General features: G+C 41.3%; 4 protein-coding genes across 4 annotated transcripts in view; 2 read left to right on the top strand and 2 right to left on the bottom strand.

Moving 5' to 3' along the window:
* The window catches only part of LOC115795247 (immunoglobulin kappa light chain-like), a 29,720-nt gene extending 19,440 nt beyond the window's left edge, over positions 1-10,280 (bottom strand). The window contains exons 1-4 of the mRNA XM_030751078.1: positions 10,222-10,280; positions 9,194-9,283; positions 9,017-9,059; positions 8,477-8,783 (exon numbers count right to left, since the gene is read on the bottom strand). Coding sequence (XP_030606938.1) covers positions 8,477-8,783; positions 9,017-9,059; positions 9,194-9,274 — 431 coding nt within the window. The 5' untranslated portion in view covers positions 9,275-9,283; positions 10,222-10,280. The remainder of the gene's footprint in view (positions 1-8,476; positions 8,784-9,016; positions 9,060-9,193; positions 9,284-10,221) is intronic.
* Positions 1-21,860, bottom strand: part of LOC115795251 (M1-specific T cell receptor alpha chain-like) — a 111,338-nt gene that overhangs the window by 86,308 nt on the left and 3,170 nt on the right. The gene's annotated exons all lie outside the window — the stretch shown is intronic.
* Positions 13,241-21,171, top strand: LOC115795224 (zinc finger protein 391-like). Its single transcript, XM_030751052.1, has 3 exons — positions 13,241-13,412; positions 14,106-14,369; positions 19,665-21,171. Exons 1-3 carry the CDS (start codon positions 13,310-13,312, stop codon positions 20,717-20,719), a joined length of 1,422 nt encoding a protein of 473 aa, XP_030606912.1. The 5' UTR covers positions 13,241-13,309; the 3' UTR covers positions 20,720-21,171.
* Positions 13,295-21,860, top strand: part of LOC115795213 (zinc finger protein 2 homolog) — a 500,950-nt gene continuing 492,384 nt past the window's right edge. Inside the window, exon 1 of the mRNA XM_030751034.1 lies at positions 13,295-13,319. Coding sequence (XP_030606894.1) covers positions 13,310-13,319 — 10 coding nt within the window. The 5' untranslated portion in view covers positions 13,295-13,309. The remainder of the gene's footprint in view (positions 13,320-21,860) is intronic.

The raw sequence follows: 21,860 nt of genomic DNA, 5'->3' as shown, positions 1-21,860 counted from the left end.
TTTCGTTAATGTGTCGTCCTTCTGTGTTGAGGCTTTGAAGCGGAGGGAGATTTTTGTGAAGCGTGTATCGAGGCTTGTGTCGGTGACGTCTGTGGTGAAATTCGAAGCCTCAGAAGCCGACCGTACCACGTGACTGATTCAGGAAATGATTGGCGGGTTTGGTGTGCAATTCAAAATATAACGGGCAGCGAAATGCAATGGAGGCCCCCCCCCCTCATTCGGCCAATCATGTAACTGGCCGTACCAAAATCACCTGAAAAAACTACCTGACAGCCTCTGGTTATTATTGGCCCATTTCTTAACATGATTGGCCAAATGAGGTGTCAATCAAAGTGGGAGAGTCTAGCCTGCCATATAAAAGGCACTACATATGTCCCGGGGAAAGGACGAGGCCAGTTAAAAGACTATGACATAGGTTTTCCATAACTAGTAATAACCAGAGAGTGTTACGTCGTTTTTTCAGGTGATTTTGGTGCAGCCATTTAAAAGGTTAATGTCTGTCTGTGATACAAAGTATCCAGATTAAAAGCAACAAGCGAATAACTAATTGTGTTTCATGTTGTTCTGCTCAATTTCAAAAACACAGCACAGCTCAAAAACACTGCTTATGACCAGAGATTTCATTTAGGCTACACAAGAGCGCATCCATCTCCAAAACACAGTGGTTGCCAAGTGGACTGAGGTTTGAGAAAGTTTGGAGATTATTTCCTTCCAGAAGTTTTGTGTTGGTGTACAGTGTGTGCAATCATCCCAGTTCCTTAACAATTGAAAAAATATATTCCACATTGTCAAGTGCTTCTAATTTCTGCATTATACATGCAGGTAACAGTAAAGTAAAAAAAAAAACACATAGCACTTTATTTTGGGGGCATTCTTGCCTTTAATGGATGGTGGAGCTATGAAGAGGGACAGCAGGGTCGGGAGAGAGAGAAGGGGAAGACATACAGCAAAGGGCCTCAGGTCTGATTTGAATTGAAGCTGCTACATTTTGGCAGATGGTCGCCTGCTCACCCACCAAGCCAAAGCAGGACCTGGTGCCTTGTTTTTAAAATATCTTTGCTTATTTTTTTACATTTACTATCTTTCATATTTATATATTTGACCATTTGTAACACCAATTTCCCCCAAGTGTTCTGATTCTGATACTGTTGGAAAAGCAGCATATGTACCCTTGGCTTTGGCTAATATTACCGATGTTGGAGTAAAAGAAGCCAGAAAACAAGTAGATATTCTGGGAATGCTGAGCCTGCTTCCTAGGTTAGACCAACTGACTAACATGACTATCAGCCTGCAGCCAGCCAAGATGCAAACAAGGGAAAATCTCTGACATATTTAACAGAACGGTGTTGCATCAGGAGACATCTTAACAGCAGGAAAACTGAGGTTAGAAGCCCCAAACATAACTCTTCTGATCTCTAGCAATAGTATTCAGACATGAAAAAGCTCTCAAGGAGTTTTTGTGAAGGTGTCAGACTGACATCAGTGACTGTGGTACGTCGACACAGTGAAAAACACTTGTACAAAAACTGTTAAACTGTTTCTCTATGGCAGACACACAGAAGCAGCTGAACTTGGCTTGAGGTTTCTTCTTATCAGCCCAGTGTGGCTTGTTTGAAGAGAGGAGGATTCTTATCTGATGTAAATGAACATGAGTCAAAAAAACAAAAAATGTCTGACATTTTTGAGGTGACTTCAGAAATTTTACTGTCATGTTTGCACTACTCTCTTTAAAAATATTTTCATTGTTAAACTTTGCCAGATTTTTGTGTTCTCTTTAATGCAAATAAATATTTTTTTCCATAAAGGACAGAAAAGACTAGAAACATATGCATAAAAATTCACCAAAATACAATAATTTCATTATTTGATCTTTAGAATTTTCTGTGGCAGGATCCCCAGACCCCAACCCTCCTACTGCTGTGTGAATAAGTGATTTTCTCTCTCTCTGTCAGCATCCTTCACATCACAATCAAGGAATGGCACTGCCACACAAATGATCTCTGTCCGTGGTTCTGAAATCACATCAGAGATACTCACATGTATTTCTGCTAAAACCTTGGTTGTTTTTGTTATTTTGTGTAGCCATATAAAATATAAATAAAATAACCAAAACCAGAAACATCTGAGCCAATGTTGGTGCTAATTTTAGTGGCTGGAGGTTACGGTTTTTGTCACAAAGGTACTGGTCGAAATCTGGGGGATCCCAAATCCTGTTCCAGCAAGACTTCGGACTATTTAAGCCCTGTAATTAGTTCAACAGGGTGCAGCACGTGTAGAGGACATCCCCCAGACTCACAAAACTGAGACAAGACCCTAAAACTGTAATGGGTACCAGGCTGCAGCATCTGATCAGTTATCCTGAAAACAGAAAAGGCAGGGAGACGCTTTTTTAAAAAGATTTTTCCCATATTTAAGCGAGAAAATAAGGTGAACGTAACAATGGTTACTTTTGGAGTTCAAGATTTATTTCAAAATACTTTTGTTCACTTACAAACGCTTGTATGGGCTTTCCACAAAGTATCTGACAGATGTTACAGTTTTATAACCCTTATGAAATGCTTATTTCAGTGTAAAGTTGCTAATCAGATGTTAGCAGTTCCAAGCAGCAGTTGTGGTTCTACAGCCAATCATTCTTTTGCAATCACAGCTCTAAAACTCTGGAATGGCCTCTCACTCCAGATCAAGCTGCCTGCCTGTAACAGTTTTCAAACCTCAACTCATCTCATCTTTTCTCTTCAGCTTTTTCAGTTTAATTTTCATTGTCAACTGTATCATTCCCTGAACAGTTACGGTGGATTTTGGGGATTTTTTTTTGATTATTTTGAGGTTTTCGGTTAGCTATTCAAGAAAGTTTCCCCTTTTTTTCCCAGTGTTTTCCTCAGTGTAAAGTTGCTGTATGTGTATCTACATACAGCTTGTGTGTCTAATCTCTGTATTTAATAGTTACTTCCTGGTATATTTTGGTAATAGTTGTCTCCTGTATCTTGTGTGTGGTTGTGCTTCCTTTCCCTGTCTGATTCTGTCATTCTGTGCACCTGTGTGTATTTATAGCCATAGTTTTCATTTGTTCCCTGTCAGAGGATCTGTTTGTTTCCCTCTTGGGTGGCTTCCTCTATTTGAGTGCTTGGGTGTTTTTTTCTTCTGTTTGAAGGCTCTGGAGTTTGCTGTCTTTGGTTTCCAAACTGTTTTATTATTTCCTATTGTTTCATTATTTATGTTTCATATTTTTTTTCAACAATATATTTATGCATCCATCCTTCTCTGCTTATCTTTTTCACAGTTGAAGGGGTCAGTTAGTGGACTTTGGAAGTGTAGTTGTTTCCTCTTCTAAATGGTAAATCGTCTAGTTCTTATATAACACTTTTCTACTCTGACTGAGCACACAAAGTACTTATACAACACGTTTTCATTTACCCAAGTACTTCCATATGAATCTAAGCTAAGTGCTTTTATTGTCTAACATTCACATGAATTCATACTCCAACGCTTGCGTCGGAGCGCAACCTGGGGTTCAGTATCTTGCCCAAGGATTCCTGGCTACTCTGGCACACGGACCATATATATATATATATATATATATATATATATATATATATATATGAGAGAGAGAGATTTGTGACAAAATGGTGGTGGAATAATAAGAGTTCAGTTTAACCCTTAACATCAGCAAGTCCACTTGGGTCCAAGTGACTTAAATGTCATCATTCATTTTAGATGCTGCTCTACTTTTTGTGAACATATAGGCAAAGTTTGAAGAAAAGTTTGAAGAAGTACAACAGCAATAACTGCTCAACCTGCTCAATTTTTCAGTTGCTGCTCATAGTTTTGTATCCTCATCTGCCACTTGGTCCTGTGGTGTACCCCATGGTTCTGTGTTGGGACCTATTCTGTTTGCACTATCTTTATTACCTCTCAGAGACAGTTTGGGACCTGATGTTATGCAGATGATATCCAGCTGTACATTTCCTTTTCTCCACATAATGTTAAAAAAATATATCTATCCTTCAGGACTGTGTTGATGCTATAAAGAATTGGGTGGCTGCTAATTATCTTTCACTCAACCCTGGGAAAACAGAAGTTCTTGTTTGTGCTCCTGAAAGCATTGTTCACACTGTGATCAAAAATCTTGGTTCTTTATCATCATTGGTTCAATCAAATGTCAGAAATTTTGGTGTTACATTTGCTGTTAGTTTTGATAAACAGCAAATGTAACACCAAAATTTAACACCAGACTTGTGCAATCCTGCTTCTTTCATTTATAAAATATTTCCTGACTCAGTTGAAAGGTGTTCAAATCTGAAATGGAAATGATTATCCATGCTTTTGTCTCCTCACTATTGTATTGTTGTAATTCACTGTACACTGGTCTCCGTATGTCATCTTTGGATTGCCTGAAAATGGTCCAAAATGCAGCTGGAAGGCTACTTAATAGATCCCCTACGTAGTAGGGTTTAATATTTTTCCCGAAAATGACATGAATCAAATCCCGGGAAATGACGAGCCATTTCCCGGGAATCCCGGGAAAAAAGTTTATTTATTTTTTTATTTTAATTAGGCCTTCTGTAGCCTGTGTCGGCCTTAACCTATTGTGATATTGTAGAGGTAGCTTTCCAGCTATGTCCTGTTATGCCCAGTAGGGGGCAACGTCGGCTTGATTAACGCAATAAAACCTACATCTCGGCATTTGAGTGCTCGAGCTATGCGGTGTTGTATCGTTCCTCAACACTTCCTTAACAAATATAATTCGAATATTCCTCCATTGTACATGGAATTATAACAAGCTATTTTACAACTGCTGGTGCAAAACAATACGGTTCATCTCCACAGCATTGATAAAGGCTCAGCCACGCTGTCGTGGCGACATCTGTTGCGCTATATCTCCACCAGTGGAACGCTGTAATAGTCATTGAAAAGTTAACTACCGTACTACACTATAATATGGCATAACACAGGGCCTTGAGTAATGCACTACGACTTGGTCATTGCCATTCTGGCAACAGCAAATTTATAACACCGTGTCTGAGGGTTAAAGTAGGTTCGCTGTGAATCGTCTTTTGAAAAACTGGCCGATCCTTATAGCCTAAAAAATATACATTTTACTCAACTCCATTTTAAAAGCGAAATATGTTAAAGCAATCTATTTCATGATAATTTCTTCACACATTAGGCCCGTATCCTAATTCATGATTGTTAGTAAGCGGCTGCAAACGAGGAAAAGAAACACTCGAAGTTCTTTATTGTTCAGGGCAGGCATATTTTATAAGCTATATAATGCAATATAACAATATATAATATAAAATTATATAATACAAAATACCTTAGGGTAAACACATTGCCTACGATTTCAACAAATTAAAGAGGAAAAAAGTACAACTGTGTAATACCTCTATTAAAACGCTTGAGATGAAGGCTGAAGCCTTAAACGGAGGCTGAACGTGCCTGAAATGAAGAGTAATGCTTTTCGCATTAAACGAACCCTTCTCTCAATATTTCCTTAAATTTAACATTCTGAAGCTTTCTTTTCTTTCTGAAAGTCAAATCAACGCGCGCGACTTTTTTCCCGGTTTCCCGTCTAACGTTTCCCGGGAAACGGGAAATGGTTCTGATCGCATTTCCCGGGAATCCCGGATCCCGGGATTAAACCCTACTACGTAGTCTCATGGGACACCTATTTTGTCTGTCTTTGCATTGGCTCCCTATAAAGTTCAGACTTCAGTTTAAGATGTTGGTGATCACTTTCAGAGCTCTGCATGGTCAAATGCCTGTGTACATTAGCTTACATAACTTACAGACCATTGGGTTCTTCTGGCCAAAATCAGTTGGTGGTTCCTCGTTCTAGACTGAAAACTAAAGGAGCCTGTGCATTTGAGGTTGCAGCTCCTGACCTCTGGAATGCTCACATGTGGCTCATATTTGTGAAACCTTACTGTGGTAACACCTATGAAAAAAGGTTTAAATGCATTAAAAACAGCAAAACTTCTCATCAGATATCAAAGATATATTCTTACCAAAGTGGTGAGTTGAATGCCTACAAGATACATACAAAAGAGAAACCCTACCCCTGCAGCAGTTGTGAGAAAAGATTTAATGACATGAGAACCCTGCATATCACACAGATATGTGGTTTCCTGAAAATATTGCGAAGTCTTCAGTTTCTATGCCATATGTCGGGATAAGATCCAGAGTGTGATTAAAGTGGTGGGTGGGCTCCTTTACATTTTGAGAGAAGCAAACTGAATCTAATAATAGATATTATGCAGTGTTGAGGCTGTCATTTTCAGCATCTACATGGATGTTAAAATCACCCACTATAATTATTTTATCTGAACTGAGCACTAAATCAGACAGAAACTCTGAGTAAGGGCCAGGTGGATGATAGACAATAACAAATAAAACATATGTTTGAATTTTCCAATTAGGGTGGACAAGGCTAAGAGTCACAGTTTCAAATGAATTTAAACTCTGGGTCTATGGTTAAAACTCATGCTTATTCCCAGATTCCTGTTTTTTTGCATTATTTTACATTAGATGTGATAATTCAGTGTCTAGTTGTATTTTTGATATTGATATTAATATTAATTTAAGAGAATTTAAGAAAAAATTCTCTTAAATTACTCTTAAATTATTTTTTTACAGTGCCGTGTTGTGCCAAGGCATATCAGACAACTTAGCAAAGAACTACTTTTAAATTGTATGTTTAGACACTGTTTCTACTTGTGACTTGTTCCCATCTCTTTACCCGAATCCATGAAATGTACTTTATACTATACTACTGTGTACTGTATTTCAATTTATGAGTGCACATTTCAATAAATCACTGCATCTGGTGCCCTCTGGTGGTCTAACAGTGTAAGTGAGGCACCAAATCTTATCTCAGCTGGTGACACAAAAGTGTGTGTGTGTGTGTGTGTGTGTGTGTGTGTGTGTGTGTGTGTGTGTGTGTGTGTGTGTGTGTGTGTGTGTGTGTGTGTGTGTTCTGAATTATGAAAAATCAAGATCAAGGAAAATATTGTAAAATATTACATTGATATGCTTACAACTCAAATAAGCATCTACACAGAATGAACTCACTAAATGTACCTGATACTTATCTTAGTTCAACCCTCCCACTAATAATCAAAAGTATTAGTAGGGTGACATCTGGTGGCAATAGCTGGATATGACCACTAACCACTTAGTTTTCAGAAATCTCCAAATAAGACCACAGTATTCTTTCCATATTGGCGTGGCTACACTTCAAAGGCAAAACGAAAAATGAATCCTTGTATATTGTTCATATTTCAAAGGATGGTGTGGGTCAGTTTTGAGCAGAGTCAAAAACTCTCTCAGAATAAGTGTCTTTATGGAATTTTGAGCTACAGTTCTATTTAGATGGTATTAATAGCTTATTTTACATTAGTAAATGGATGATTAATCCTTAATTCATCTTTCAGAGTGGAGGAAGAATGTAGATTTTTAGATTTTAAAACACTTATTTTTAGAGAAAAGCATCTATCGTACAATATCAGGACCAGTTTTACCCAAGACATGAAACCTTAACAGGATAATTTACACATATTTTATTGAAGGTGAAACAAAAGTAACTGTTGGGATTTATTGTACAACCATGTGGAACGGTTTTTAAAACTACAGCCATTACTGATATGGTTGCTCTCGTGTCTCTACTGTTTTACTCACATTTATATATATCTGAGTCACATCCAGGGCTGCCTTAGGTTCACCAGCCAGATTGCTTCTCCTTCTTCTCTCTAGCACAAATCTCTTTGCTGTAGCATCAGGAAGAGCATCAAACATGTGGAACTGCCTGCTGTGAGGACCCCGCAGGGAGCAGCTGAAAGCAGCTTCTGTGTAGCCTGAAAATTTGCCAGAGCTGCGCACAAGACCCATAAAACACAGAAATCTTCAACACTTTTGACACATGTGCACCTTTTGTAATGTGCATGTCATAATACTAATCATCATCATAATCAACAATATCAGATAGATGAACAAACCAAAGCTAAGCTTTTTTTTTTTTTTTAAATCAGTTTGATGCATCCCTGAGATGTTGCATTTTGTTATGTTTCTCACATTTTAGGATCTTTTCTTGTCTGCTGGAACTTTATTGAGTGATCAAATTGTACTTGCATTTGTTTCCAAAATGAAATTGTCACCATATATTAACAAGATCATTTTGGGAGATCATTTTGAGACTGTAATAAAACCCACGGAGGTTGATGTTCTGCACATTATCTACATTTCTCACAAGTGGCCAGTTAGAAATCTGCAAGAGTGTATCTGGAAACATAAATCTGCCTAAAATGTACCTCTAAAGGTTTTCATCACAGCTCTGTCACATGAGTGAAATGAATCTGTGCCGTATCCTAACAAACTAAAAGATACAACAGTGTGTGGCTCCCTCTAGTGGATGTTGTGGAGTATTCTGTTGTCTTTGCTCCAAAGGTTTTTGTACAGAGTTTTGCTGTTTCCTGTCACTGTGGGCCTCAGAGCACAGTAGTACACAGCAGAGTCAGACAGCTGAAGCTTCTGGATCTTCAGAGGAACTGATGTCTTGTTGAGCTCAGCATTAAATTTGTCTTTTGGGAACTTTGGAGCATTATCTGCTGTTCCAGTAGTGCCACGCTGTAAAACATAATTTGGAAAGTCCTTCGCTTCTTGTTTGTACCAGAATAGATATGAATATGAAGCTGTTGTTTCATATGTGCATCCAAGTGTAACTGTGTCTCCTTCAGCAGCAGTCACATCTCCTGCTGGCTGCATCACTTTGTCTTCTCCTTTACACTCTGAGGAAGAACAGAACATGCAGAGGAAGAGATGAATCAATAAAGATGATTGATTAAAGGAGAACAATTTGTAGGTTCACAAGTCTCTTTAACCACAGTAAGAAAGAGGGATCTGACATTGGTCCTGTTTCACATTAAAGATGTTATTTGAACATAAAGTAATAAAAAATAATTTATATCCCCTCTTTTTCTGAAACCTGTGCAGAGGAAACATGTTGATGTTTGTATCTTACCAAAGAAAAGAGCAGCAAGAATAATCCACAGCCAATGTTCCATCTGTACAACAAGGTTGAAATCAGCAGGAGAAACTAGCTGATGTTCAACATTCAGTCTGAGAATTGTTCTCTTCACAGCAGCACTTATTATTGACACAATGGTTGAACACAGTGTAGAAGGAGGGCACCGCCTACTTGGTGATGTCGCCCTCTGTCTCCTCCTTGAGCTGGATGTTCACTTCCTCTTCCTCCTGCTTCACAGACTGTTAGCAGCATTTGGAGTCACTGTGAGGAGGGAGGATGGAGCACTTTTTACTGTTCGCAAGCACAAGGACACAAATGTTCTTCATCACTGAGCTCCTCAATGCTTCTCAGGCTTAAAGTTATGCTTAAAAAATATGGATTACTGTTTATATTATTTGCAGGGCAAATAAACAGGTTAGCAAAGCGTATTTTTCTTTAACATGAACCATTAACTGCTTCACAAAGCTAGTGCACAGCAATAGTCAGCACCAGAGGTGGCAAAAGTACTGACATTCTGTACTTAAGTAGAAGTACAAGTACTTGTGTTAAAAATACTTTGGTAAAAGTCAAAGTACTGGTTCACCTTCTTTACTTAAGTAAAAAAAGTACAGGCTCTGAAATGTACTCAGAGTAAGAAAGTAAAAGTAGTTCTTTGGAGGACGTTTCTACCTGCTATTTTTGTGTAAAGCTAACTGAACCTCATTATATATTATTGTAATAATATAAAATAATACATGAGAATACAAACATTATTCTAATCTAAATTTTAATTCTAATGAATGCACTCAGCTTGAATCTGTTATGTAGGACACAAACAGTGAAAGGGAATTTAAACACAGCTCTGTTCTCTGTGTCCTCCATAGTAGAGGGTGACTGTGCCTCCACCTAAACACCAACATGAGGATACTCAGGGGTTACAGTGGGATTCAGAAGGTGGAGGAACCCTAAGATCAGCTGTAGTGGCTCTGCATGGGGAGAAGAATCACAACTTTCTATTGTGAGCTGCAGTAAATGATGTTGGTGTGCAGGCTGTGATCAGCTGACCTGCTACTCTGAGGTTTACTGCTCTGTGTGGATGAACTGAACTCACAAAGATGTAACCCAGTATTTCACAGCTATCTGAGCTGATCTCCATCCCCTACACTGACAGCATACAGGCTGTAGAATTATATGGGTTTGTGTATTTAATCCCTTTGTACCTGATTAGCCCGGTGATGGAGGATACGCCAGTACGATTGTCTCTTATGTGTTATTATTCCTCCGTTTAGGCTCAGATCGTTTGATGTTTGATGGCGGAGTGACCAGAAATGCAAACTTCTCCCTGACGTGTTAAAAAGTAACGAGTCTGTTTGAAAATGTAAGAAGTAGAAAGTACAGATACTTGTGTAAAAATGTAGGGAGTAAAAGTAAAAAGTACTCAGAAAAATAAATACTCAAGTAAAGTACAGATACCTAAAAAATGTACTTAAGTACAGTACGAAGTATTTGTACTTCGTTACCTCCCACCTCTGGTCAGCACCAGAACTCAGAGTTAATAAACCAGCTGCAGAATATGATCAATTTTAATCAGGGGTTAAAGTGGCATTTGGCCCCAGATCAGGTGTCGTGGTGCAGCGTGGGGAAAAGAAACACAGAGATAAGCCACATGGTATTTTACACTGTTAGCTTCAGCAGATTTGTGTACAGACTGTAATGACCTGTACTCCTTCTCTTTTTGCATTTAGCCAACTCATATATTCATTCAGGCTATAAGCATGAGCTTTCACAGGTCAAATCTGATGAGTGACTCTAATCAACATCATCATCTTCAATTTAAATGATGTCTACTAACCCTGATGTAACCTAACACTGACCAAAGAACATCACTCAGGTTTTCTTTGTTAGTGAGCAAAATATGACACAATCATAAAGAACCATTTATCATCACTGTATATCTCAGGTGATAAAACTGTGACTCGGCAGCTTTTCCACTGGGCTGCATTTAGAGAAACATGAAATGCTGCTTTGACTAAAAAGGAAAGGAGGTCCTGACATACAGGATTGATGAGCTGCTGGAATCCAACATCTCCCACAAACTGCACAATACAACAGTTTGTGGCTCCCTCTAGTGGATGTTGTGGAGTATTCTGTTGTCTTTGCTCCAAAGGTTTTTGTACAGAGTTTTGCTGTTTCCTGTCACTGTGGGCCTCAGAGCACAGTAGTACACAGCAGAGTCTGTCACTGCAGCAGAGGAGATCTGAAGATCCAGACGGGTTTTTCCAGTCAGTTTTGTGGAGAACCTTGCAGCTGATTTCAGAGACGCTGATGGTGTTGAAATATTCATCCCTGAGATGTACAAAAGGAAATCTGGTGGTTTTCCTGGATATTGTCGATAATAGAAGAAATCATCATTGCTTTTAGCATCTCTGGATAGTCTGTAGGACAGAATAACAGTGGTGCCTTCTAAACTGGACTCTTCCTCCTTGACTGCAGTGAGTTGATCACAGCTGACACCTAAAGAGAGAAATGTTGATAAAGACGATGTTAAACTGTGAGCGCCTGTTCCAGTGATTTCTAGCAAACAGATCCTTTAAAGACATTTCTTCTCCCTGCTTTAACCTACCTGTTAGTGTGATCAGAAACAAAGGAAACATGAGCCAGTAATGCAGTGACAGCATCTTCCACACACTATCTGTTCTGTATGCTTTAGATACTGAATGGATCTGACAGTGGGAGTCCTTTTCTGCTCTGTGACAGTGTTGCTCCTCCTTCAGCCTGTTCCTCCTCTCATATCACTGTATGTTAAACACCAAAACCACACCTCACTACATTTGACAGCTTTCAGCACAGACTCACAAACCTCTCAGTGCACTTTGTGCTTCATCTTCCAGTAAATAAAGATATGAAACACAATCATCTGCAGCACTGCTGAATCCATGCTGTGATTTTAATGAACTTTCAGTTTAGTTTATTCTTCACTCTGTGGTGGAAAAAATAAACTGAGCTCTGAAACCAAACTGATTTTCTAATATAACCTTTGCAAAGGGGTCAATACAGCACGAACAGCCTTCGCACCAGCATTGAACAAAGCACAGAATAACACCCATTCCTTTATACTATTGTGTTGATACAATCTTGTTCCACTAGCCATGGGGAGTTCAGGTTCCCACCACCATGTAGCACTTGCATGATAACAAAATGCGCTATGGCCTTGGACACAGCCTACAGTCAAGTTGTTTTTCCCATCTTCACACACTCGGTCTTTGTGCTAGAAAATTACAGACCATCTGGCTTATGAGTGCTCTGATGGTGTGGAGGTACATCAGTGGAACATCTGGAGAGGCTCCATTGGTGCTGAAAGGTTTATACAGGTTTTAGAGCGACATGTGCTCCCATCCAGATAAAGTCTTCTTCAGGGAAGGCCTTCATATTTCAGCAGGATGAGGCTAAACCTCATATTGCAGCTATTCCAGCATCACGGCTTCATAGTAGAAGAGTCTGGGTGCTGAACTGGCCTGCAGTCCAGACCTTTCACCAGCTGGAACATTTGGATATCAGGAAACCAAAAACAGGACAAAGCAGATCCGGGACTGCTGAGCAGCTAGAATCCTCTATCAGACAGAATGGGACAACATTCCTCTCCCAAAAGTCCAGCAGCTGCTCTCCTCAGTTCCCAGATGTCTACAGATGGTTGTTAAAGCAGAAGTGATGCTGCGCACTGGGAAATACAGACCTGTAACAACTTTCAGAGACGTGTTGCTGCCATCAAATTCAAAATGAGCTCAAAGTTTCTTTACATTTTGCATTTTCTCAGTTTAAACATTAGATATGTATTCTATGTTCTGTTGTGAATAAAATCTGGTTTTATGAGATTCTGTTTTATTTACATTTTCCACAGAATCGCACTGAGTGATGCTGTGGTTTCTTTAAATATGTTTAATTAACTATTCCATTTAGAAATGACTGTAATTCACATGGTTCAAACACTACAATCTAACAAACTACAGAAATTTAACAGCCAACCAGTTTATGGAGACTTTTGTTCAAATCTGCTGAATTTAAATCAGAAAACTAAAAATTCCTTTTATGATGGTTATGATGATGTTTTATGTTTGAGAAATGCGGAAGAAATGCTCCCACATAGACTTTCACATGTAGAAAGCCGAACCAAAGCCAACTGTCTTGTTTTGTATGAACGCGTGAAACACCAGGCGGAAGTAAACAAAGGAAATACGGAAGTAGCGCTAGTTTCAGCGTGAGTGAGCAGGAAGTGGGTTGTGTTGTGGTCTCTGAGCTGTTGGAGTAACAATGCCTTCAGTTCAGTATCTGAGAGAGTTTATCAACGAGCGGCTAACTGCTGCTGCTGAAGAAGAGCCTGATGATGGTGATGAGGAGGAGGAGCCCCGAGCAGGTCTGAACGCTGAAGCAGAGCTCGTGGTGCAGCTAGGTTTAGGCTCATAGGAAGGCCCGGGCCTTTCTGTGTGGAGTTTGCATGTTCTCCCCGTGTCTGCGTGCTTCCTCCCACAGTCCAAAGACATGCGGTTAGTGGGGTTAGGTTAACTGCTGATTTTAAATTGCCCATAGTCAATGGTTGTCTGTCTCTCTGTGTTAGCCTGCGACAAACTGGCGACCTGTCCAGGGGGTGTACCCTGCCTATGACAGCTGGGATAGGCACCCCTCACCCCACCCGCAAACCTGAAAAGGATAAGCAGAAGATGGATGGATGTTCCCTCAGTATAGATACATTCGTCCTAACGAAGATCAAAGGCTGGATTAATAATGCATCTGCTTTACTTTTGATTTCAGGCTCAGATTATGAGCAACAACAGTCAAAATCTGTTATTAGAACCGACAGTAACCGGAAGCTGAGACAGAAATGCTGTTTGTTTCCTGATGGATCCGTGCGGCTGCTAAATATGCACGTGTTGATTTAAAGGCACAGAGGGTGTGTGTGAGTCTGCATGAGAGACGCAAGTGATGGTTTTATTTATCTAGCGTTATAAATCCTGGTTTTGGCTGATTTTATACACACCAACAATTGTATTGCATATTTACTCAATTGTGTATTTTTCTGTCATTACTTTTAATATTTTTGTGGCTGCAGACCTCGCACAGCAGCATGTCTGTAAGGAGGAGGAGGAGGAGGCTCTCCCTGAGCAGCAGCTCTGGAACCAGGAGAGGAGTTCCAGTCTGGACCAGAAGGAACCAGAACCTCCACAGATTAAAGAGGAACTCCGCAGCAGTCAGGAGGGAGAGCAGCTGGTACTGAAGGAGGAGACTGATTTCTTCATGGTGTTTCAGTGCAACAGCAAACATGAAGAGAAAAGTTTCGTCCAGCATGCTGAAGAGATGAAGCTGCACAGAGCAGGTGTGTAAAATGAACTCTCAGCTCAACGCTGATAGAGAAGAACAGTATGATGTCAGAGAGAGTGGATAATAAGGCACACAGCAGCCACACCCACCTGCTGGTCAAACCTGCTGTTTTCAAGGGGCATCCAATCATAACAAAGTTGGATTAAAGGGATGGAAAAAGTGATTTCTACTCTTCTTGAGCAATCAAAGCACTTTATACACCCATTCACACACGAGTGCTTCCTATCTCACATTCACACTCTGATAAACACATCAGAGAGTAACCACTGTTCCAACTCCCTAAAACCTCAGGCCTGTCAATCTTTGATTTGCTTCAGGCTATGAAAACTAATATATCCTCATAAAAAGAATAGAAAACAAAAAAGACTGCAGATTTGGCGTACTGTGAGTGCAGAAGAACAGCACCCATAAAAGAGCGAGGTTCCCGTCGAAGCTTCACGTCAGTGATGTTTTACATTTCCTGTTTGGAGAATCCCTCTCTTTACACTATAGACTTTGTGAACCCATGATAGTGCCATTTTGGAGATGAAGCACAAACATCAGTTTGTCCACACTAGAACTGTTCTACAGACAAAACTCCTACTGACCATCTCATGCTAACATTCTGGGACCTTCAGACAGAAGTTTCCTCCACTCTTCTCTCTGTGTAGTAGCGATACCTGCAGGGAGGGAGGGATCTGTTTAAAGAAGGTTCACAAGGTCCACCCAAATTTAGTTTGACTTTAGTCAACTTAGTTTGAACTTGGTGTGATAACTCAGGGCTCATTGTTCATAATATTTTTAACTGTAAAGATGTAACAGTAGTCCTTCAACCCAGGGCTGAGAGCTCACGATGAGTCAAATGAAACCATTATTACCGTATTAATTTAGCCAAAATATGGAGTTCACTGGTATCAATAGTACAGCATAATGTCTGTGTAGATTCTCAGTCATCCAGGTCATAGTAGTCTCTGGAGCTTGAAAAAGGCGACTGGACTTCTTTTTGTTTCTTGAAGACGTTTCACCTCTCATCCGAAAGGCTTCTTCAGTTCTCAACCAAATGGTGGAGAGACCCAGGTATTTAAACCCCTGTGGGCGTAGTCCCCTGGAGGTGGTTATGACCCTCTATTGATCATGTGCGTGAACACATGTGCCCAGGTGTGAAGGGGGCGTGGGTCATATTTAATCAGTGGTTTCAGTTGAAACCAATTTAGGACTCCGCTCCATTGTTTCCTGTGGCCTATTGAGGTCACTGGAACAAAGGTGTGAATGGGGGTTGAGACGTCTGGGAAGGGAGCTCAGGACAGCACTGTAAGCGGGGGAAAGTTGGTGACGTAATCCACCTCCTCTGTTCAATGATGGTTGTTCACAGTGGACATAGATGGCTTCTTTCACTCCTCTTTCAAACCATCTGTTTTCCCTGTCCAAAATGTGAACATTGGCATCCTCAAAAGAGTGCCCTTTTTCCTTCAGATGCAGATGTACTGCTGAATCTTGTCCTGTCGAGGTGGCTCTTCTATGTTGTGCCATTCGTTTGTGAAGAGGCTGTTTGGTTTCACCAATGTAGAGGTCCGAGCACTCTTCACTGCACTGAACAGCATACACTACATCGCTGATCTTGTGTTTGGCGGGTTTGTCCTTGGGATGAACCAGTTTTTGTCTTAGGGTGTGACTTGGTTTGAAGTATACTGAGATGTCATGCTTGGAGAAAATTCTTCTGAGTTTCTCTGACAAGCCCGACACATATGGGATGACAATGTTGTTCCTCTTGTCCTTCCTATTCTCTGTAGTTTGTGTTTGGCCTTCATTCCTGTGCATCTTAGCTGATTTGATGAAGGCCCAGTTGGGGTAACCGCATGTTTTGAGGGCTTTCTTAATGTGTGTGTGTTCCTTATGCTTCCCTTCTGCCTTAGAGGGAACACTTTCCGCACGGTGTTGTAGGGTCCTGATCACCCCAAGTTTGTGTTCCAGAGGGTGGTGGGAGTCAAAGAGGAGATACTGGTCTGTGTGTGTGGGCTTCCGGTAAACTTCAATGTTGAGGCTTCCATCTTCCTCGATAAGCACCGCACAGTCCAGGAATGGTAACTTGTTATCTCTGGTGTCCTCCCTGGTAAAACGTATGTATTTATCCACTGAGTTGATGTGACGAGTGAAGGCTTCTACTTCATGGGTTTTGATTTTGACCCAGGTGTCATCTACATATCTGTACCAGTGGCTTGGTGCCATCCCTTTGAAAGAACCAAGAGCTTTACTTTCCACTTCCTCCATGTAAAGGTTGGCTACAATGGGAGACACTGGGGAGCCCATGGCACATCCATGCTTCTGTCTGTAGAATCCATCATTGTATTTAAAATATGTTGTGGTAAGGCAGAGATCTAAAAGTGCACAAATCTGATCTGGGGTGAGGCTGGTTCTGTTCAGTAAGGAATCGTCTTCCTGTAGTCGTCTTCTGACGGTCTCCACTGCCTCAGTTGTGGGTATGCAAGTGAAAAGTGAAACCACATCAAAGGACACCATGGTTTCATCTGGATCCAGTACAAGATTCTGGACCTTGTTAGTAAAATCTGTAGAGTTTTCAATGTGGTGGGGTGTGATGCCAACAAGCGGTGATAAGATGGTGGCGAGGTGTTTGGAAATGTTGTAGGTGACCGAGTTTATACTGCTGATAATGGGTCGAAGTGGGACTCCTTCTTTGTGGATCTTTGGGAGTCCATAAATGCATGGAGTGGCTTCTCCAGGGTACAGGCGGTAGTAAGTGGGGCGGTCAATGGCTTTTTCCTTTTCAAGTTGTTGCAGGCAGCAAACAACTTTTTTCTTGTAGTTGCTTGTGGGATCACGTCTCAAGACCTCATAAGTATTGTTGTCACTGAGGAGTGTAGTAATTTTGTTGTGGTAATCCGATGAATTCAGCACAACCGTGCACCTCCCCTTGTCGGCTGGCAGTATGGTGATGTTTTGATCCTTGCTTAGGGCTGTGATGGCCTTCTTCTCCTGAATGGTGAGGTTGGATGGAGGAAGTCTTGCACTGGAGAGAGTGGCTGAAACTTTCATCCTGATCTGTTCTGCTACAGGATGAGAAAGTTTGTTATTTCTTATAGCGGTTTCTGTCGCTGTGATGAGGTCTACTATAGGAAGCTGTTGTGGGGCTATGGCAAAGTTGAGTCCTTTGGCTAGCACATTTTCTTCTGGTTTGGTGAGGACCCTGTCTGATAGGTTCTTCACCCACTTTCCTTGGTTTCCATTGCTTATCGTGTCGTCCTGTTTGTTAACAGATGAATGGTATGCCTTGGTTTGCAGAGTTTGAAATTTACGTAGTTGTCTTTCCTTGCCTTTGATGTGTTGTGCGAGCTGGGCTTTGTCCACAAATGTAGAAGCCACTCCATGCATTTATGGACTCCCAAAGATCCACAAAGAAGGAGTCCCACTTCGACCCATTATCAGCAGTATAAACTCGGTCACCTACAACATTTCCAAACACCTCGCCACCATCTTATCACCGCTTGTTGGCATCACACCCCACCACATTGAAAACTCTACAGATTTTACTAACAAGGTCCAGAATCTTGTACTGGATCCAGATGAAACCATGGTGTCCTTTGATGTGGTTTCACTTTTCACTTGCATACCCACAACTGAGGCAGTGGAGACCGTCAGAAGACGACTACAGGAAGACGATTCCTTACTGAACAGAACCAGCCTCACCCCAGATCAGATTTGTGCACTTTTAGATCTCTGCCTTACCACAACATATTTTAAATACAATGATGGATTCTACAGACAGAAGCATGGATGTGCCATGGGCTCCCCAGTGTCTCCCATTGTAGCCAACCTTTACATGGAGGAAGTGGAAAGTAAAGCTCTTGGTTCTTTCAAAGGGATGGCACCAAGCCACTGGTACAGATATGTAGATGACACCTGGGTCAAAATCAAAACCCATGAAGTAGAAGCCTTCACTCGTCACATCAACTCAGTGGATAAATACATACGTTTTACCAGGGAGGACACCAGAGATAACAAGTTACCATTCCTGGACTGTGCGGTGCTTATCGAGGAAGATGGAAGCCTCAACATTGAAGTTTACCGGAAGCCCACACACACAGACCAGTATCTCCTCTTTGACTCCCACCACCCTCTGGAACACAAACTTGGGGTGATCAGGACCCTACAACACCGTGCGGAAAGTGTTCCCTCTAAGGCAGAAGGGAAGCATAAGGAACACACACACATTAAGAAAGCCCTCAAAACATGCGGTTACCCCAACTGGGCCTTCATCAAATCAGCTAAGATGCACAGGAATGAAGGCCAAACACAAACTACAGAGAATAGGAAGGACAAGAGGAACAACATTGTCATCCCATATGTGTCGGGCTTGTCAGAGAAACTCAGAAGAATTTTCTCCAAGCATGACATCTCAGTATACTTCAAACCAAGTCACACCCTAAGACAAAAACTGGTTCATCCCAAGGACAAACCCGCCAAACACAAGATCAGCGATGTAGTGTATGCTGTTCAGTGCAGTGAAGAGTGCTCGGACCTCTACATTGGTGAAACCAAACAGCCTCTTCACAAACGAATGGCACAACATAGAAGAGCCACCTCGACAGGACAAGATTCAGCAGTACATCTGCATCTGAAGGAAAAAGGGCACTCTTTTGAGGATGCCAATGTTCACATTTTGGACAGGGAAAACAGATGGTTTGAAAGAGGAGTGAAAGAAGCCATCTATGTCCACTGTGAACAACCATCATTGAACAGAGGAGGTGGATTACGTCACCAACTTTCCCCCGCTTACAGTGCTGTCCTGAGCTCCCTTCCCAGACGTCTCAACCCCCATTCACACCTTTGTTCCAGTGACCTCAATAGGCCACAGGAAACAATGGAGCGGAGTCCTAAATTGGTTTCAACTGAAACCACTGATTAAATATGACCCACGCCCCCTTCACACCTGGGCACATGTGTTCACGCACATGATCAATAGAGGGTCATAACCACCTCCAGGGGACTACGCCCACAGGGGTTTAAATACCTGGGTCTCTCCACCATTTGGTTGAGAACTGAAGAAGCCTTTCGGATGAGAGGTGAAACGTCTTCAAGAAACAAAAAGAAGTCCAGTCGCCTTTTTCAAGCTCCAGAGAGTACAGCATAATCTGAGCTTTGCTTACAAGAGTGTCAGAACACAGGGGTCACACACACTGGGGCACTCTGGTATTAGAGTTTTACTCTGCTGTGTGAGTATTTGTATCTGTTTGCTCAGATGTGTATTCTGTCTTTACATGAGTAACCCATTTGGTACCTCTCTTTGTACCTCAAGACCTCCCACAGTGGCATGTCTGTAAGGAGGAGGGGGTCCTTCTTGACCAGCAGCTCTGGAACCAGGAGAGGAGCTCCAGTCTGGACCAGGAGGAATCAGAACCTCCACAGATTAAAGAGGAACAGGAGGAACTCCACAGCAGTCAGGAAGGAGAGCAACTAGTACTGAAGGAGGAGACTGATACCTTTATGGTGACTGCTACTCTTGAGGAAGGAGCCCACAGTGAACCAGAACCAGACAGGGAGCAGCTCCTCTCTCACAGCTCTGCTGTATCTGAGAGCAGAGATCAGGAAAGAAACAAGAACAATGCAAAAGATTCCTGCATGTCAGAGAGTCAGTGCAACTCTGACACAGGTAAAAAGTCTGTAAAATGTGATGCTTGTGGGAAATCCTTTAAAAATAAGTTCCAAATGAAAAGACATTACAGAATCCACACAGGTGAGAAGCCGTACCTTTGTAAAGTCTGTGGGAAAAGATTTAGTGACCCATCATCGTTTAAGAGACATATGGCAATCCACACAGGTGATACCTGCTATTCTTGTGAAGAATGTGGGAAAACCTTCAGTTCCAGTTCTAACCTGACCGCCCACATGAGAAGTCACACAGGTGAGCGGCCGTACTTTTGTGAAGCATGTGGGAAAGGTTTCAGATATAGCAATAACTTGTTGATCCACATGAGGACTCACACAGGTGAGAGGCCATATTTTTGTGAAACGTGCGGGAAATGTTTCAAAGTTAGTTATACTTTATTGTTACACATGAGAACCCACACCGGTGAGAAGCCGTACCTTTGCAAAACCTGTGGGAAAAGATTTAGTTACTCATCAGCAGCTAAGCACCACACAGCGGTCCATACAGGTGAGAAGCAGTATTCTTGCAAAACATGCGCAAAGAATTTCAGGTGTAGCTCTCACCTGAATGTCCACATGAGAACGCACACAGGCGAGAAGCCGTATTCTTGTGAAAAATGCGGAAGATGTTTTGGATATAGGAATAACTTACTGAGCCACATGAGAACTCACACAGGCGAGAAGCCTGATTTCTGTGAAACATGAAAAAAAAAAAAGACCAATCCATGTGAAAGATTTTGTTTCCATGGCAACTTTCTGTCTGTGGTGGCTCAAAGATGCTCTTAGAAAAGAAACTGAATCTTAAGAACAGTTAAAAGATGGGAGCTGCATTTTTGTAAGGTGTTAAAGCTGTAATTTGTTGTGTCACTTTATCATCCACACAGGAAACGCTGCTCTCCTGAAAAATCAAGCTTTAAAAAAACCTAAGAATTAAGGTTTGGGCTTAGCAGAGCTTTCAGTAGTATGAGTTTATTGCATGTCTTTGTGCAAGATTATTCATAAATAAAGTCTGTGTTTGACTGATGATTTAGAGGCTTCAGATTGTGTAATAAATATATGATGAATTTTACAGAAGCAGATTGTATTTTTTTCAGCGACTGAAAATCTAAAACCACAGCTGCCTTTTCTGTATTCCCACAATTTTAAACTAAAAAATCATCGGAATGTAACACAAGTTCTTCACAGTAACATGGTGAGTGGTCTGTTGCTGACTGTTGGTGCAGTGCTAGGTCTATTCAAACAAATTTAACTGCTGTCAGATGCAAAAAAAGAAAAACACTACAAACTGAGGATGAGGCAGCGGTATGTGTCATTTAACTAAACGCTTCATTCGGTCTCAGCAAAACCACACGTGGGATATTTTTCAGTTTGTGATTCAGACACTACACTTCCTGTGAAGGAAGCCTCTGTCAGCTGCTCCTTTATTCACAACAGCTCCACATATTTGAGTTAGCAGGTTTTTACAGCAGATGTGCTTCATGATGCAACCCCAAAGAGATTTGTGACTCCGCCTGGTCTCAGGTCAGGGGCCTTTAGTGTGTTAGGTGAATGTGTAAATCAGGGACACACAAGGCACTTTGCTTCTTGCATTCTGGTGTTTTTTTTTCTTTTTTAATTGCACAAGTTTGTACCTTTTCTGAACCAATTTATGGTGGAAATGTTTTTATGTTAACAAGGATGCACAGCTTTGTGTTTTCACTTTAATTATTTCAAAGCTGAGTGGCTGCAGCACAGGAGATAGAGCAGGTCACCTACTGATCAGAAGGTCAGCGGTTCGATTCCTGGCTGCTCCAGGCTGCATGCCAAAGTATCCTTGGGCAAGATACTGAACTCAAAGTATGCTCTC

This window comes from Archocentrus centrarchus, chromosome 17, assembly GCF_007364275.1.
Source record: "Archocentrus centrarchus isolate MPI-CPG fArcCen1 chromosome 17, fArcCen1, whole genome shotgun sequence".
NCBI lineage: Eukaryota > Metazoa > Chordata > Actinopteri > Cichliformes > Cichlidae > Archocentrus > Archocentrus centrarchus.
Note: the sequence above shows the minus strand (reverse complement) of the source record. Positions and strands in the feature narration are given on the sequence as shown.